This window comes from Poromitra crassiceps (genome assembly GCF_964638095.1).
Source record: "Poromitra crassiceps genome assembly, chromosome: 4".
Lineage (NCBI taxonomy): Eukaryota > Metazoa > Chordata > Actinopteri > Beryciformes > Melamphaidae > Poromitra > Poromitra crassiceps.
The window spans coordinates 76386117-76402459 of record NC_139626.1 but is presented as its reverse complement, the minus strand read 5'-3'; the positions used below and the strand labels follow the sequence as shown (position 1 = coordinate 76402459).

The 16343-nt window shown below is 45.4% G+C and overlaps 1 protein-coding gene across 1 annotated transcript in view; it reads left to right on the top strand.

Moving 5' to 3' along the window:
• The window catches only part of LOC310775947 (mitogen-activated protein kinase kinase kinase kinase 3-like), a gene marked incomplete at both ends in the record, with an annotated part of 120504 nt that extends 105519 nt beyond the window's left edge, over positions 1-14985 (top strand). The window contains 3 exons of the mRNA XM_083636070.1: positions 9151-9221; positions 9295-9350; positions 14898-14985. Coding sequence (XP_083492196.1) covers positions 9151-9221; positions 9295-9350; positions 14898-14985 — 215 coding nt within the window. The remainder of the gene's footprint in view (positions 1-9150; positions 9222-9294; positions 9351-14897) is intronic.
• Between the last annotated feature and the right edge of the window lie 1358 nt (positions 14986-16343).

Below are 16343 nucleotides of genomic sequence, written 5' to 3'. Positions count from 1 at the left end.
CATCGTTGCCGGTGACAAACACATGCGGAACGCTGTAAAAAAGCTGGATGTCGCGCACCGTTCACTGTGCTCACAGCAAACTCAGCAGAGAGCCACCACAGACAGGAGGAGGAGTGTGCAGTTGAGGCGAGGCGGGGCGGGGCGGGGGGGGGGGGGGGGCACACAACACCCAGACAGACCCAGGCAGCAGGACAGGATTGACAAACGCAAGCCAGAATATCCGATGCCCACCAGCAGCAAATCAAGACCAGCAAGAAGCTGCAACCAGCAGCGCACGCAGGGGCCAGCGCTGCTGGTTGTAGCTAAAAAATATTATTCTGCCAAACAAAATTCCCTGGCCTTCACTGTTTTATTGAAGGAAATTATTTTTGAGGTGTGACTACATTAGAAAAGATTAGCTTCAGAGTCAGTGATGTGCTTGAAATGTTTAATTTCACAAAAGGCCAATTATCTCAGCTTCTAGAAAAAAATTGCTGTTTTTGGATGAATCAAGCTATCTTCTCCGGCTCATAACTAAAGAACGGAAAATGGGATCAATAAACTTTTTTTTGCAGATGATAGAATAGAGTCTCATCGTTCTTTGTGCGTGTTCAGTGTTTACATAGTAATATCACACAATATTCTGTGGGCCTCGAGAAATCACTGAAAACGCTCTGAAACTCTGGCACTGGGAGCGTCCGTTCTCCAAAAGTGGCTGGCACTCAATGAGTTAAAAGCCAATGTTAGGTGAGCCTAACACCTAATGATGAACTTTTCACCATTCTGCATCCAGGGTTCAGTTACTCTTTAAAGGGGGCATATTATCCTTTTCCTTATTTTGTGTCATATATATAGCATGTTACAATGTTGGATGTTCTTAGTAAACATGGCCGACATTTCTAAATAATGAGGTAAACGTATGTGAAAGACAGACTGCTCTGACGCTAGCTTTCCAATGTTTTTTTTTCCTACGTTCGGCTCGATGTGACGTCACTCACATGACTGATTACCTTATATGGTCATTGCTCCAGGAAAGCAGGCATGCGCTCTGTGCTCCGCTCCGCTCTACACAGCACAGCAAAGTAAAGTCCGCTTGTAACACTAACAGCAACAATCCCACTTAGCTGCTAGTCACGGCATACACGTGTTCAAGCTGACAGTTTTTAATGATCCACTCCAGAGTCTGTTGTAAGGTTGGAAAAAACACAAAACAACTTTTTATTCCACTTCCAAGTGTCACAGGTGCATGCCTTTGCTGGATAATTTCAAACTAATCTAAAAGACACGGTATAAAAAATGTGTGTCTCCACAGCTAGTCTCTGCCTCAACTGAACTGAATTCACTGAACAGCCTAGCTGAGGGTGCGGGTGCAATTCTCTTAAAGTGACAGTACACGATAGTCAAAATAAATGAAAAAGCCTATTCTAGACGTACAATATGTAACTTGAAGTTAAATTTAAAGGAAAAACGTACTTATTAATAATGATTTGCTTACTTTTAATATTCTAAATGTGAAAATGTATAAATAAGAATGTGCATATATTAGGAATAAAACAGAAATATAGGAAAACTATGAGAAAAATAACAAGCCAATCTTTGCCTCATACTGTACATAACCGGCCCCTAATTGTTCTCTAGACTTAGAAACAATTACCAACATAAACAAAGAGCCACAGGTTAAATAAAGTCTTTGAACTAATTTGTGTCTTGTCCTCTTTCGTCTTCATACTGCCTCCAGAAGAAGACAGACCTTGGTGATGGGTCTGTCCAGCTCGCTGGTCTTAGTCTTTACACGAACCCGGCGAACAAGTCCGTATTCATCTGGCAGCGACTGGATGATCTTGCCCATGAGCCACCAGTTTCTTGGGGCAGTCTCGTCCACAAGCAAAACAATGTCCCCAGGTACAAAGTTTCTCGACTTGTGCGACCACTTCTGTCGTATTTGGAGCTCCGGCAAATACTCTCTCATCCAGCCTTTCCAAAAAAGGTCCGCCATATACTGGACCTGCCTCCACCTTCGGCGTGCATAGAGGTCCTCTTTTTGGAAAAGTCCTGGAGGCAGAGATGGCTTAGTCCTTAGTTGGAGGAGGTGGTTCGGGGTGAGTGCCTCTAGGTCGTTCGGGTCACTGGAGGGTGTGGTAATGGGCCGACTGTTAATGATGGCCTCAGCTTCACAGAAATGTTTGAAGGCTCTCATCATCCCGACTCTGTGTCTTTAGGGTGACATTGAGGATTTTTCTGGTGGACCTGATTAAACGTTCCCATACCCGTCCATGGTGAGAGGCGGTTGGGGGGTTGAACATCCACTTAATTCCTCGTTGAAGCAAGGTGTCCTCGATTCTGGACGTGTTCCACTCTTGGATAGCTTTCTTGAGCTCTCGCTCTGCCCCGACAAAATTGGTCCCGTTATCAGAACGTAGCTCTACAACCTGGCCTCTTCTTGCAATGAATCGGCGAAGAGCGTTAATGAAGGAGTCTGTGTCCAGGGATGCCGCTACTTCTAAGTGGACAGCTCGAATGGCTAAGCAGGTAAAGATAATGCCATACCTCTTCACAGTAGCTCTTCCACGCTTGGCTTCGAAAGGACCAAAATAGTCCACTCCAGTTCTGGTGAAGGGCGGGTCATCTGGTAAGACCCTGTTTTGTGGAAGATCTGCCATTTGTTGTTGTCCAGCAACACCATGTAGTCGCCGACACACAAGGCATTTGGACAGGACTCTTCGGATTGTCGCATTAGCTCTGGGGATCCAGTATTTTAGACGCAACTTGGATAAAACATGGTTGCGCCCACTGTGACATACTTCTTTGTGGATCTCCTGCAGGATGAGCTCTGACACCCTAAGATATTTAGCCAGGATAGCAGGGTGTTTGGATTCTTCTGGCATGGCTGATCGACTGAGCCTTCCTCCGACTCTAAGAATTCCATCTTGAAGAACCGGATTGAGCTTGTATAGGTGGCTGCTCCTTTTGACAGTCTCACCTCTTTGTAATGTGTTGATTTCTTCTTGGAATTTCTTTCTCTGGCAGTGGCGTATAATCTTCAGTTCAGCTTCTTTTAGATTCTCCACCGTGAGGGTTCCTTTGCTGAGGCTTGTTTTGTAGCTTGCCATGACTTTGTGATAACTGCACTCGGCTCCTTTCTCTTCTTAGCCAGGCACAGCAATGTGTCCTTTACCTTTAGGATCCATGCCACTGCGTTCTTAAGGTGCATCCATGAGGAGTAGTGATTTATCAGTTGCTCCATTGCATCCATCTTTTCTTCTACTGCAAGAGCATTGATTGTGGCATTTTTCTTGATCTCAGGATCTGCTGTTGTGAGGTCTTCCAGATGATCAGGTATCTCTGGCCAGCTGTCAGCCGACTTGGTGAGAGAGTCTGGTCCAGAGATCCAGGCTTGATTCTGCACAAAAGTGTCCACCTTCTGTCCTCTTGATGCATAATTAGCAGGGTTAAGATGTGTGCTGACATGCCTCCATTGAGATACTGCACTCAGAATTTCCACTACTCTATTGGCTACGAAAGTGCGGAACCGTGTCAACTCGTTGTTAATGTACTTTTTAGTACAGCCGTACTGTCTGTCTAAAACACCGAGTCCACAAGCTGCAACTGCAGTTCTCTCCTCAACATCTTGTCCATGCGCCCAGCCATGGTTGCTGCTGTTAATTCCAATCGTGGGATGGTGGTGTGTTTGAGTGGGGCAACCCTCGCCTTTCCCACGACGAAGCTGCAATGGACTTGATTGCTGCTGTTCTGTTGGACTAAGTATGTCACCGTGCCATAGCCCTCCTCACTAGCATCACAGAAGTGGTGCAACTGTGCAAATGTTGGCTCTCCAAAATGTGCTGGCTTGAGACATCGGTCAACTCCAAAGTCACTGAGCAGCTGCAAACCCTTTGTCCAATCAAACTGCTGAGCAAGATGATTTGAGACTATGTCATCCCAGGTGAGCTTTAGCCTGCAGAGCTCTTGCAAGATCATTTTTGCTGGTAGAACCACTGGCGCCAAGATTCCCAGTGGATCATAGATGGAACTCACCATGGAGAGGATGTTCCTTCTGGTGGGAGGTTTGTCTTGGATGACAATTCTGAATTTGAAGCAGTCGGACTGGACACACCACTGTACTCCCAAAGCTCTCTCCAAGGGGAGTAAATCTTGATCCAGGTCCAGGTCCTTTACTTCTTTCACCCTGTCCTTTTCAGGTATGGCGCCCAACACCACTCGACTGTTGCTAATCCACTTCGTTAAACTGAAGCCCCCTTTTTGACAGATAGCTTTCAGGTTGTGGCACAGCAACACAGCTTCTTCCTCAGAGCTGACGGACTTAAAGGAACACTCCGCCCATTTTCAACCAGCTTTGTATCATTAGAACATCAGTAGTATATCAGAAAACTCTAAACGGTTTTGAAGTCTGTCATTTAAAGGGATACACCACTTTTTTGGAAGTTTAGCTCATTTGCCACATCCCCCCCCACATAACCAAGATACACCATGCCTTACCGGCACTGTCCGCTCAGTTTACAGTGAGCTACAGTCGTGAAGTTAGTAATTATCGCCATAGAATGGAGGCTAATGGTACAGCTGTTAAAAATCTGCCAAAGCACACATCTCACGGCGCCAAAATACATGTTGTGCTTCGGGTACTCACCACATGATGAAATATTAATCCAAAATGCACATAATTGGTATTTTTGGAAGGAAAAGAGGTAGCCGGCACTACTTTCCAAACATGGCCGCCGACCTCTTTTCCTTCCAAAAAGACAGATTATGTGCATTTTGGATTAACATTTCATCGTGTGGTGAGTACCCGAAGCACAACATGTATTTTGGCGCCGTGAGATGTGTGTTTTGGCAGATTTTTAACAGCTGTACCATTAGCCTCCATTCTTTGGTGATAATTACTAACTTCACGACTGTAGCTCACTGTGAACTGAGCGGACAGTGCCGGTAAGGCATGGTGTATCTTGGTTATGTTGGGGGGATGTGGCAAATGAGCTAAACTTCCAAAAAAGTGGTGTATCCCTTTAATTTGACAGTTATTGAGTGTTAAAGTGTGGACCAGTGACATCACTGGTCCACACTAACTCAAATTAATAACTCATTAACTCAAATCAAGATTCAAGATTCAAGATTTTTATTGTCACTCCATGGTACAAGTATCACGTGTGAAATTCTTGTGCTGTGGACTCGGTTTACAACATAGTACAAATATAACAGGGCATATGAGTGCAAAAACAACAAGAGACACAACAAGCAATAAGGCAGTATAGTGATAAGACAAGTCAGAGACAGTGGCATATTCACTGCACATAGGTGCACATGTCATGTGCATACTTTAGACGTGCTTAAACATTTTAAATTCAGCGTATTTGACATACAGGTGCAAATAGCATATTCCTTATTAAACATACAATTAAACTCTGCATTTTAAATTCGGCGTATTTGACATACAGGTGCAAATAGCATATTCCTTATTAAACATACAATTAAACATTAGACATACGTAATGGTAGCAGCTACAGTACGGTACAGTACGGCTACTACACTATTTGTGTATGTTAAGGAGTCTCGTGGCCTGCGGGAAGAAACTGTTCCTCAAGCGATTTGTGCCTGCTTTTGGAACCCTGTATCTTCTCCCTGAGGGTAACAGGGAGAACAGGCTGTTGTGGGGATGGTTTGTGTCTTTGATGATCTTCAGGGACCTCCTGAGGCACCGCTGTTTATACAGTTCATGCAGTTCTGGCAACTCACATCCTGTTACGTGCTGGGCCGCGCGTCTCACTCTCCGTATCGCCCTGCGGTCCATGGTGGTACAGTTCCCATACCAGGTGGTGAAGCAGCCAGTCAGCAGACTTTCAATGGTGCCTCTGTAGAAGTCTGTAAGGATTTCTGGCCTTAGCCCAAATTTCTTCAGGCGCCTGAGTCCGTGTATTCGCTGTTGGGCCTTTTTGACAACAGTGGCGGTGTGGCCGGCCCAAGTCAGGTCCTGGTGGATGTTGACTCCCAGGTACTTGAAGCTGTCCACCCATTCCACCACTGTGCCGTTGATGGTGATTGGGGGGTGTGTGCCCCCCCCCCCCCCCCCCCCTCCTGTAGTCTACAATGATCTCCTTGGTCTTGGAGACGTTCAGAGAGAGGTGGTTGTCCTGGCACCATTGTTCCAGGGCCCCCACCTCCTCTCTGTAGGCCGTCTCGTCGCCCCCCGAGATCAGCCCCACGACTGCTGTGTCATCTGCAAACTTCACGATGGTGTTCGAAGTTTGAGTCGCCACGCAGTCGTCAACTCTCAATAACTGTCAAACTATGCATCATTCATCTAGTTTGACAGTTATTGAGAGTTGATTTGAGTTAATGAGTTATTCATTTGAGTTAGTGTGGACCAGTGATGTCACTGGTCCACACTTTAACACTCAATAACTGTCAAATTAAATGACAGATTTCAAAACCGTTAACAGTTTTCTGATATACCACTGATGTTCTAATGATACAAAGCTGGTTGATGGGCGGAGTGTTTTTAAGGCAGTCATCAACGTAGAAGTTGTGCAATACTGTGTTGAACGCTGTAGCGTCAAACAGATTCCTGTTGTCTTCAGCACAACGTCTGAGAGCGTAGCTTTGATTTGATTAGATATGATTTTATTTGGTGAATGTCAACATACACAGGGTACAGATACAAGGACAGACAATCACCGAGGATAAAAACACAAGAAAGCCTCAGGCTTATTTCCATTGCGGTCCTCATGAACATCTAACATAAAGGGGACAGACATGGAACATATGGATATCACCATTAATACTCAAATTAAGGATTATAACACTATTACAATTTTGAAGAGTAATAGAGGCACACTTGTACATGAACATTTGTTGTTCTATGTAAGGAATTTTACAGACATAGAAAACAAGGGGGGGGGGGAGGGGGATTGCGGGGGGGGGGTGTTGCAGGGGGTAGGGGAGTGAGAAGCTCATCACCGTCGCACGCACGAGGTTATGCTGACTATTGCAGCTCCAGGGGGGAGGTTGTTTGAGGAAAAGGGGGGGGGGGGGGGTTGGGGGTGAGCGGAGCGTCCAGGGAGAGTTTGCAAGGGCTGTCAGGCCGGACCGGGCGGCATGGGGGGGGGGGGGGGGGCACGGGGCGAGTGTGTGTGTCAGTTTGAGTGTGGCCAGGAATGTCCAAAGATTGTCCTTGTGAGCTGTAAGCCTAAACAACCAGATAGAGGGAGCCTCCTTCTCGGGTGGTAAGCGAGCATACGGCCTTGTCCAATGTCAATATCTTGCAGCTGTTTAGGTGAAGGGTGATGGGGGAGCTCCTCGTTTCCACCAGCCCCTTCAACGGGGAGAATTTCTCATACACCATCAGGCAGTCTGGGGGTCCGAAAGATAAATGATGGATAATTTAATTACCCGAGAGGAAAGTATAATCCAAATCTTTCCCTCGGAGCTCGTCTCTTCAACTTAAAACTCTTCAGTCCCGGTCTTGCACCTTCTCCAAGATCTCATCCAGTTTTTTAATCACGTCTGACAGCACACCATCCACCTTTGATATGCGTTCAGTGATTGCATTAGTCTGATAGTTCATGCAGTCTGTGATCGCATTAGACTGAGAGTTCACAACACGGGCCATCTCGTTTATCATGTTCATGAGAATGGCTATCTTTGGGGTTTCATTTTTCCCATTGTCATGCAAATTTTGCGATAGACGACTGCGATGCCAACACCGGTCAGCAAAAGTCCAGCTATCATGAATCCGAATAGGTAAACATCTTCGACGTCCTCAACGGTCAAAATGGCAAGGCATACAGTCTGCCATTTCTTCCATCCATCCATCACGTACCCGGCCGAAAACGTTCCGTCTGGGCTAGCACAGCTCGGTGATAAAGTAGCACCAAATAGGTGCACAACCATCCTGAACTCCACCAGAGCTTTGTTGATGTCTCCGTCTGGCCACCATAGAAACCTGAGTAGGTCAGCGTCTTCTGGTGGGACCTTTACCTGGTGGAACATGGCTTCCACATCAGCCATGGTAGCCACAGGTTCTTGGCGGAATCTTGTGATGACTCCAATCAAGGTACTGGTGAGGTCTGGCCCTTGAAGGAGTTGCTCATTCAGTGTGATAAGATGCACCGCAATCAAATATGACACGTTTTTTTGGGATGGTACACTCCATGATGGGGAATGTCCCAAACATTTCCATTGTTGCGCCTGAGGTCTTTATCAGGAACCTTCACTGCGTAGGCTTTGGTGATCATATCACTCATGAAGGTGATGTAGTCCTCACGAAATGAGGGGTTCTTGAGAAGCTTTTTCCTTCAAGGCACGCTGCTCTGCTACCATGCAGTTGTTGGGCATTTGAAGCTCTTTGTTCTTCAGTGGTAAGCCAATACAGTAATGCCCCTCTACCAGCCTGGCAGATTGTGACACACTGTCCATGAATTGGAGGTCTGCTCTGGACATCTCCAGCTGTTCATCTTGGCTACCTTCTGGGAAGTCATATTTGAACTGTTGGTTCCACAGTTGATCCAGTTTGGCTACAGTTATTCTATTTGTCGTGATGTACGCCAGTCCATCACCTCTTGCTTCGCAGTTGCCCTCCCTCAATGGTCCATTCACTGTCCATCCCAGGACAGTTCTTACGGCGTAAGGCCCATCATTTACACTCCTGATGACCTCCTCTGGCTCCATTGCCTTTGGCACATTAGTTCCGATCAGCAGACCTATTTCTGCGTTGATGTGAGGGACTTGCACTCGTTCCAGATGAGGCCACCTGTCCACATCTTCCTGTAGTGGAATGTTCCTTTTATTAGCTGGGATAGTCTTTTGAGAAAATACTTCTTGCAAATCTATAAAGTCGCAGCCTTCTAGACCGCTCACCTCCAAGCCTGTTACAACATGGCTGCTAACAGTCTTTTGTTCTCCCATGGTTGTTAGGAGGATGTCAATCTTCCTGCCATGTAGATTGAGCTCATTCATCAGCCCTTCGGTGCAAAAAGTGGCAGTAGCCTACTGCCAAAAAAAAAAAAAAAATCTCAGATTAGCGACTTTGACGTAAAAAGTTATGAAAATAAGGTCCAGGTTGAAACATTTAAAAATTCTCATTAAATTCTCTCATTAAACCTTAAATATCCTTAGCCCAGCTGTGCATGTTGCTGACCTTCCTCTCCTCCTCTTCCTCAGTGTGTTTACAGGACAGTGTTCTGGCCTTCTGGAGACATGGCATGCAGGGACGGAGCTTCAAATCTAATGAGGTAATTATCCAATCAGGGACTGTCTCCCCCACCTTAGCAGTCACCATGGTAACGCTCCCTGTTTCCTCTCCAGATCACTCAGGAGATCAGCGACAGCAGCCGGATGTTCCACCTGCTGGGCTCTGACAGGTGAGACACCTGTTTGAACTTATGGATAGTTGTCACGGGCAGTGCTACTAGCTTGATCAGTAACGATAATATCAAGGCTCATGTCTAGGGGTTAGCTAGCACCAGTGACACTCTAGGGAAGTTGTAGCTTCCGCTTAATTTACGCTGGATCCGTTAGGTCGGAACAACAGAGAGAGAGTGAGATAGCATAGCAGAACATCGCTTTTTATACACTACACATTCGAGGTACAGTATGACATCATTGATGACCTCACAGGGGGAGGTCTGACATCACATAATCTAATCCAGAGACAGCAGAGACCGTCTGACATCACCGATGACCTCACAGGGGGAACTCTGACATCATCGCCGATGATCATCGTTGGGTCGCTGGCGCAAATCCGGTCCATGGGGGTTTCGAGGCATGGTCTCAGCAGTCGGCCTGAGAGGGCCTTCCCTCCAGCCTTTTCTACAGCCGCCCCCAGATTTCTGTAGGAAATCTGTATTATTCCAGAAAAGGCACTCCAGTCCCACTAGGGGTAAGCAGGGCTCGGTTGACTAGTCTGGCAATGAGGGGAGCTGAATAAGCTTAACCACCGGTCGGGTGTAGGTACGGGTGCCGACCTTTACGTCAGCAGACCTCACTTTGTTGTCCAGTCCAGGGGAAAGCCTGGTGACTGTCCCTATTGGCCAAAGAGTGTGAGGGAGCTGCGGGTCCATGATCATCACGACCTTCCCAATGAGCAGCTCTGGCTTCTCGGTGCACCATTTCTGGCGGGCCTGAAGACCGGGAAGGTAGAACTTAATGAAGTTCCTCCAGAAATGGTCCGCGAGGAGCTGGCTATGGCGCCAGCGTCTTCTGCTCAGGAGTTCCGATTCAGGATACACCACCTGCGGGAGAGACACGTCGGGCCGTCCAATTAACAGCGAGTTAGGGGTGATCGGGTCAGCGTCAGCGATGTCTGATGAGGTGTAGCCCAAGGGTTTAGAGTTGAGGATCCCTTCCACTTCGAGGAGTGTCCTGAGCACCTCCTCCGTAACCAGCTGTGCCCCAAGCATCACCTGCAAGGCCTGCTTCACTGAGCGGATTTCTCGCTCCCATCAACCGCCGAAGTGAGGGGCATTTGGTGGGTTGAATTTCCAGTTGACTTCTGGGGGGCAAGCTGCGCTTTTAGGTCCGGTTGGAGGGCTGCGAACCCCCCTCGCAGTTCGTGGTCACTTCCTCGAAAATTGGTTCCCTGATCGGATAGCAGTTCGGAGGGTTTGCCTCTATGAGCTGTAAACCGTCTCAAAGCCATGAGACAGGAGTCGGCGTCTAGGCTGGACAGCAGGTCAATATGCACGGCCCGTGTCGTCATGCACTTGAAGAGTATCCCCCACCGTTTCTCACTTCTTCGTCCTATTTTGATAGTAGTAGGGACCATTCACATCTATGTGAATGGTCATGAAATAAAAATTTTGGATGAATTTAACTCATTGAGTGCCAAGGACGGACATGTTCGTCATTTCAAATAGTAACGTAGAGTGCCAAGGACGGACATGTTCGTCAATTGCGTTTTTTGACGGTGGGGCGTCGATCAAAGCCTTCTGCCTCTGATGTACAAATATTATAGCTATTGGATGTGTCTAACCTATTTTACAGAACCCTTAGGTGGCGACAGTGCTCTCCACATAACAGAAAGGCAAGGAAAAAACAAAGAAGAAGTCGTTATGGAAACGGAAATCGCATCGCATCCGTATGCATCGATATGCTGAAGCACGTTACTGCAGCTGTGCCTGCAGCAGCCAATCTGCTCCCACAATTGAGCCGCTCCGTGTCGGTTGCGACAGCACATCCGCACATCCACACCGTGGAGTTGTTATTATTCTCAACTGGAAGCATCGTTGCCGGTGACAAACACACGCGGAACGCTGTAAAAAAGCAGGATGTCGAGCACCCTTCACTGTGCGCACAGCAAACTCAGCAGAGAGCCACCACAGACAGGAGGAGGAGTGTGCAGTTGAGGCGAGGCGGGGCGGGGCGGGGGGGGGGGGGGGGGCACGCAGAGCAGCGCGCAACACCCAGACAGACCCAGGCAGCAGGACAGGATTGACAAACGCAAGCCAGAATATCCGATGCCCACCAGCAGCAAATCAAGACCAGCAAGAAGCTGCAACCAGCAGCGCACGCAGGGGCCAGCGCTGCTGGTTGTAGCTAAAAAATATTATTCTGCCAAACAGAATTCCCTGGCCTTCACTGTTTTATTGAAGGAAATTATTTTTGAGGTGTGACTACATTAGAAAAGATTAGCTTCAGAGTCAGTGATGTGCTTGAAATGTTTAATTTCACAAAAGGCCAATTATCTCAGCTTCTAGAAAAAAATTGCTGTTTTTGGATGAATCAAGCTATCTTCTCCGGCTCATAACTAAAGAACGGAAAATGGGATCAATAAACTTTTTTTTGCAGATGATAGAATAGAGTCTCATCGTTCTTTGTGCGTGTTCAGTGTTTACATAGTAATATCACACAATATTCTGTGGGCCTCGAGAAATCACTGAAAACGCTCTGAAACTCTGGCACTGGGAGCATCCGTTCTCCAAAAGTGGCTGGCACTCAATGAGTTAAATATCTCGGGGTCATATTTGAGTCCGACCTATCTTTAAAAAAACACATTAAAAAAATGGTCCATGTCTTGAAATATAACATTGCAAATTTCCGGCATATTAGAAATTCACTATCTACTGAGGCTGTGTTAGTGAGCTAAATAGGTATGGCTAGCTCTTTCAGGTTGTAGCAGTAAACAGGATGGGGTGTCGGTCAGGACACAGAATGATGATGAGGAGACGTATAGGGTTTTGGTTGCACTGTGTTGCGATCCAGCATTTATTGCAGTGACATGTAGTATTATGAGTAGTCTGAAATAGCACAAATAAACCACAATTAGGCTATAGAATATAACATTACGAAATTAAATCCATACCCATTCACAGTAGCATAAAATATAACTGAGCATTGTAATGCTCATTTTAACCATAACATGAAGCTGCCTACAGCAGAATAACTTACTGTAGTCTACCCTTAAGAGGAATAAACAACTTCGACCTCATGGATGGTTAATCAGGTCACAGAGGGCAATGGAGACGCCCTGTGGCCAAACAAGGTATTGCTAATGGCGTCCACACCCACTTGAGTTGAGCAAACATCTCCCCCTCTACATAGAAATACTATTCACTTAACAATTCCAGCAGCAGAGATAAACACTTCAACTTAAACACAGGTAACAATAAATGGAATACCCCAATCAATTCACTACCAAATAAGCATGGTGACAATTACAACAAAATATCTCTCATCAGGCTGAGCACATGTCGACACACGGTGAAACTGGCACGATTTAACACAGAAACAAGCAACAGACACTTACTTTACAGCATGAACTTAATACCAAAGGGAATGTCACACTGGAACACACACAGGACCAACTAAGGAGGTTTTCAACAGCCACAGGTAAGTAAGCTGGACTAAAACATGAGGCACACCGAAGCAAACTAAAACACTGCCTCTTTCCGAACGGCAAAAAACCCTTAACGAGATGCAGGTGCAGGCATTACGTCATCTCATCACTTAACGAGACTCTTAAAGGGACAGGCACCCAGAAATGTCTGAGCCTTTTATACAGGCTGCCATGCCTTATTTTAATGCTATGATATTATCTTATATACATTACTGTATGTCTTGTTGGACTCAGGCTAATAAAACGGCACTGAGCCCAATCCGTTCTCTATATGGACAAGCTCTTAAAGTTAGACAGTATCACCATTGTAACATAAATATAATTTATTAAACCTTGATAATTTAATTACTTTTTTGACCTCCGTTTAATTTATAAAATACTCCACAATGCTGCCCCTCCACCATTGCAAACCTTTGTACAGTCCTGCTCTGAGATAAGAACTAGAGCTCTAAAGCTTGAATTATGCTCACCCTGCCGTGAAGGGCGCGTGGGTGGAGCGCGGGCCGGGCGCGTCAAATGACGTAAATTTGTTGGCCGTGGTTATTCGCTAGCTCCGTCGGGCGCTCGCCGTGTGCATGGTTTTTTTTCTAACAGCGCGAGCTTCTCTCCAAACATGGCCGCTTTCAAGCCACTGAACCCTGAACACTGAGCTGTGTTTTCGCCACATTTCTTGACCCATGTGGTAGGCTAAACTTTGATTTGCAACTGTTCATTTTTAGTCATTTCACCAAGTAAATGTGTTGTGTTGAGAGCATTATTGAGAGAGATTAAAAGCATCACAGAGTAGGCAATCAGGGCTGAGAAGTAAAACGGCTTTCAGTAAAAACAAGTTTGGTGATTCTTTCATGTGCTGATGTACGGTCGTTTGAGAGTGAAAGCGTACTGCACATAATAGCACATAATAGCACATAATATATATATTAATATATTATATATATATGTCCATTGGAGTGAATGGAGATGATGCAACTCTTATTATCTCAATGGCTCTGGATATACCATTTCATAGTATTGGCGGAGCCTGGAATATATAATATATAATATATAATAGCACATAATAGCGTTTCATTGCGACTTTTCCACGGGCTGTTGATCTGTTGGTCGAGTATAATTCAGCCTTAAGGTCTGCATCGAGAGGGGACTGTAACGTTCCTCTGAGAAAGTCTGTATTCGCCCAGACTGCTTTCTCCTTTAAAGCAATAAAGGAGTGGAATAAGTTACCCAGTAATATAAAAAACTTTCCAACCTACAATAGTTTCTCCCGTGAAGCTAAGAAGTGGTTCCTGAGCAACCAGTGTTGCCAGCACTAACCACATGGTGGTACTGTCTGGTGTGTGTGTGTGTGTGTGTGTGTGTGTGTGTGTGTGTGTGTGTGTGTGTGTGTGTGTGTGTGTGTGTGTGTGTGGTGTTTTATTTTTGGCATCTGTATAGATGTATGCATGTATGTATTCTACAGTATACTTGACGTACGTTGCCTGCTGTTGTCTGGTATCTGGATGTTTTTTATATTTATTTTACTTTATTGTCCATATTATTTTATCATGTGCTCTTTTGTACTAACCTATGCCCTTTCCCTATTTGAATGTGTACTGTTTTCTTAACTCTGAATGGCTTCTGCATCCACCTGCCCAGCAGGGACTCCAGATGGAAATTAGCCTATGGCTAAATCTGTTACAATGCATCTCTTCCCCTATGGGGATTAATGTTTTATTGTATATGCTCCCTGACAAATAAACAAATAAACTAAACTAAACAGAAACAGTCCACTCCTGTGGAGAAGAAGGCAGGTTCATGTAGGCGCAACCTCGCTGGAGGCAGGTCGGCCATCCTGGCGAGGTTGGGTCTGTTGCGCCATTTCTGACACTCGGCGAATAGCCTCCCTGCCACTATTTTAAAACTGAAAATAAGGTCTAGGTTGTAAAAAAGTGTCCTTTAAGTTACTGGTTTTGTATGGAAAAAGGCCAGTTGAGGGCAGTGTGGAGGGTAGGAGCACACAAGGAGATGACACGACTAAACTAAACACAGTTCATGACAGTTCATGACACATACATGACACAGTTGCTCTGTGTTGCAGGGTGGTGGTGCTAGAGAGCCGAGCCACAGACAATCCTACTGAGCCCAGCAACCTGTACATCCTGGCCGGACACGAGAACAGCTACTGACCCCCCAACCAGGATCAGGACCATACCAGGTCCACTCCAGACATACAAGTGTCTTATTTCTGGATGTAGGTTGAACATCTGACCCGACAGACAGGATGTGGTGCAGTCAGAGATGAATGGACTATAGAGATAGCTCATTCCAGGCTCCGCCAATACTATGAAATGGTATATCCAGAGCCATTGAGATAATAAGAGTTGCATCATCTCCATTCACTCCAATGGACTTTTTTTTTTTTACTTCGCAATAGTTCCCGGAAGTAAAGTTTAAGCAACGCTGTAGAGTTGCAGCAGAATGGACCGTTTGTGATGTACTGTGAAAGGGTAAGACGTTAAAGGTACGACGTTAAGGGTAAGAGTCAAATTGTATATTATCATGATTATTTTATGCATTATTATATGCATTCAAATGGCCCACCATGTACTAGGGTTGCCAACTTCTTGAAATGGAAATAAGGAACGGTCGGGGGGCGGTCATTAGTGGACTTATTAACAATCACATAACTGCAATTGCTTCAAGTTCAACCATTTACCCATTATTATTAAGACAAGCAAACCTGAATTTGATCCATTTTTGCACGTAGCCTATTCCTAGATTATCATTCAAGAATTTTATTTGGGCGTCACAAAACAGAAGTTTCTCATTCTTAATAGGCTAAAACAGCTGTTAAAAAAAATAAAAATAAACAGTAGTGCAAACGGTATTTTGATATGGCCTACCGGGTAATGCAACTTCGCATACTCATAAAATTTTCTTTTAACAGTGCAAACAGCAACGTTACATATTCTTTTGAATAGAACAAACCTGGTATTATGAAAGTTTAAATCATTAGTGCAAAAACATTTTAGATTTCAGATTAAATCTTCTGAACACAACAAAAAAGATAGTTACTCTTTGCACTGCATTGTTTCTCCAATACAGGACAAAGCGCGTCCCGTATCAGTTCAATACGGAACACGTCTTTTTGTTTACAAATACGGGACAATTCCGTATTTTAAGGGACGGTTGGCAACCCTACCATATATTGTACTTCCGATACTATCCTTGAAGGTCCACTATTATAGGCTGATGCTAGAATGGAGCCTATGGAATGGAGCTGCGTGAGTCACGTGACGATCAAGTATGTTGGACTTGGCACCACTTCAATCACTCTGGGTATATCTTCCGGTCTCTTAAATGTGGGTAGTCACCTCTCTAACTTGTAGTGAGTTGACAAAACAGCATAAACACCACACATATAAACACAAAGTTCGCGCAATCTCCTTGTAACCATCAGCTGATCTTTCTTTTCAAACACAGATTTAGATACTACATCTGCCAACTTTACATGTAGCTTGAGCTAATCTCTACCTGCTAACCT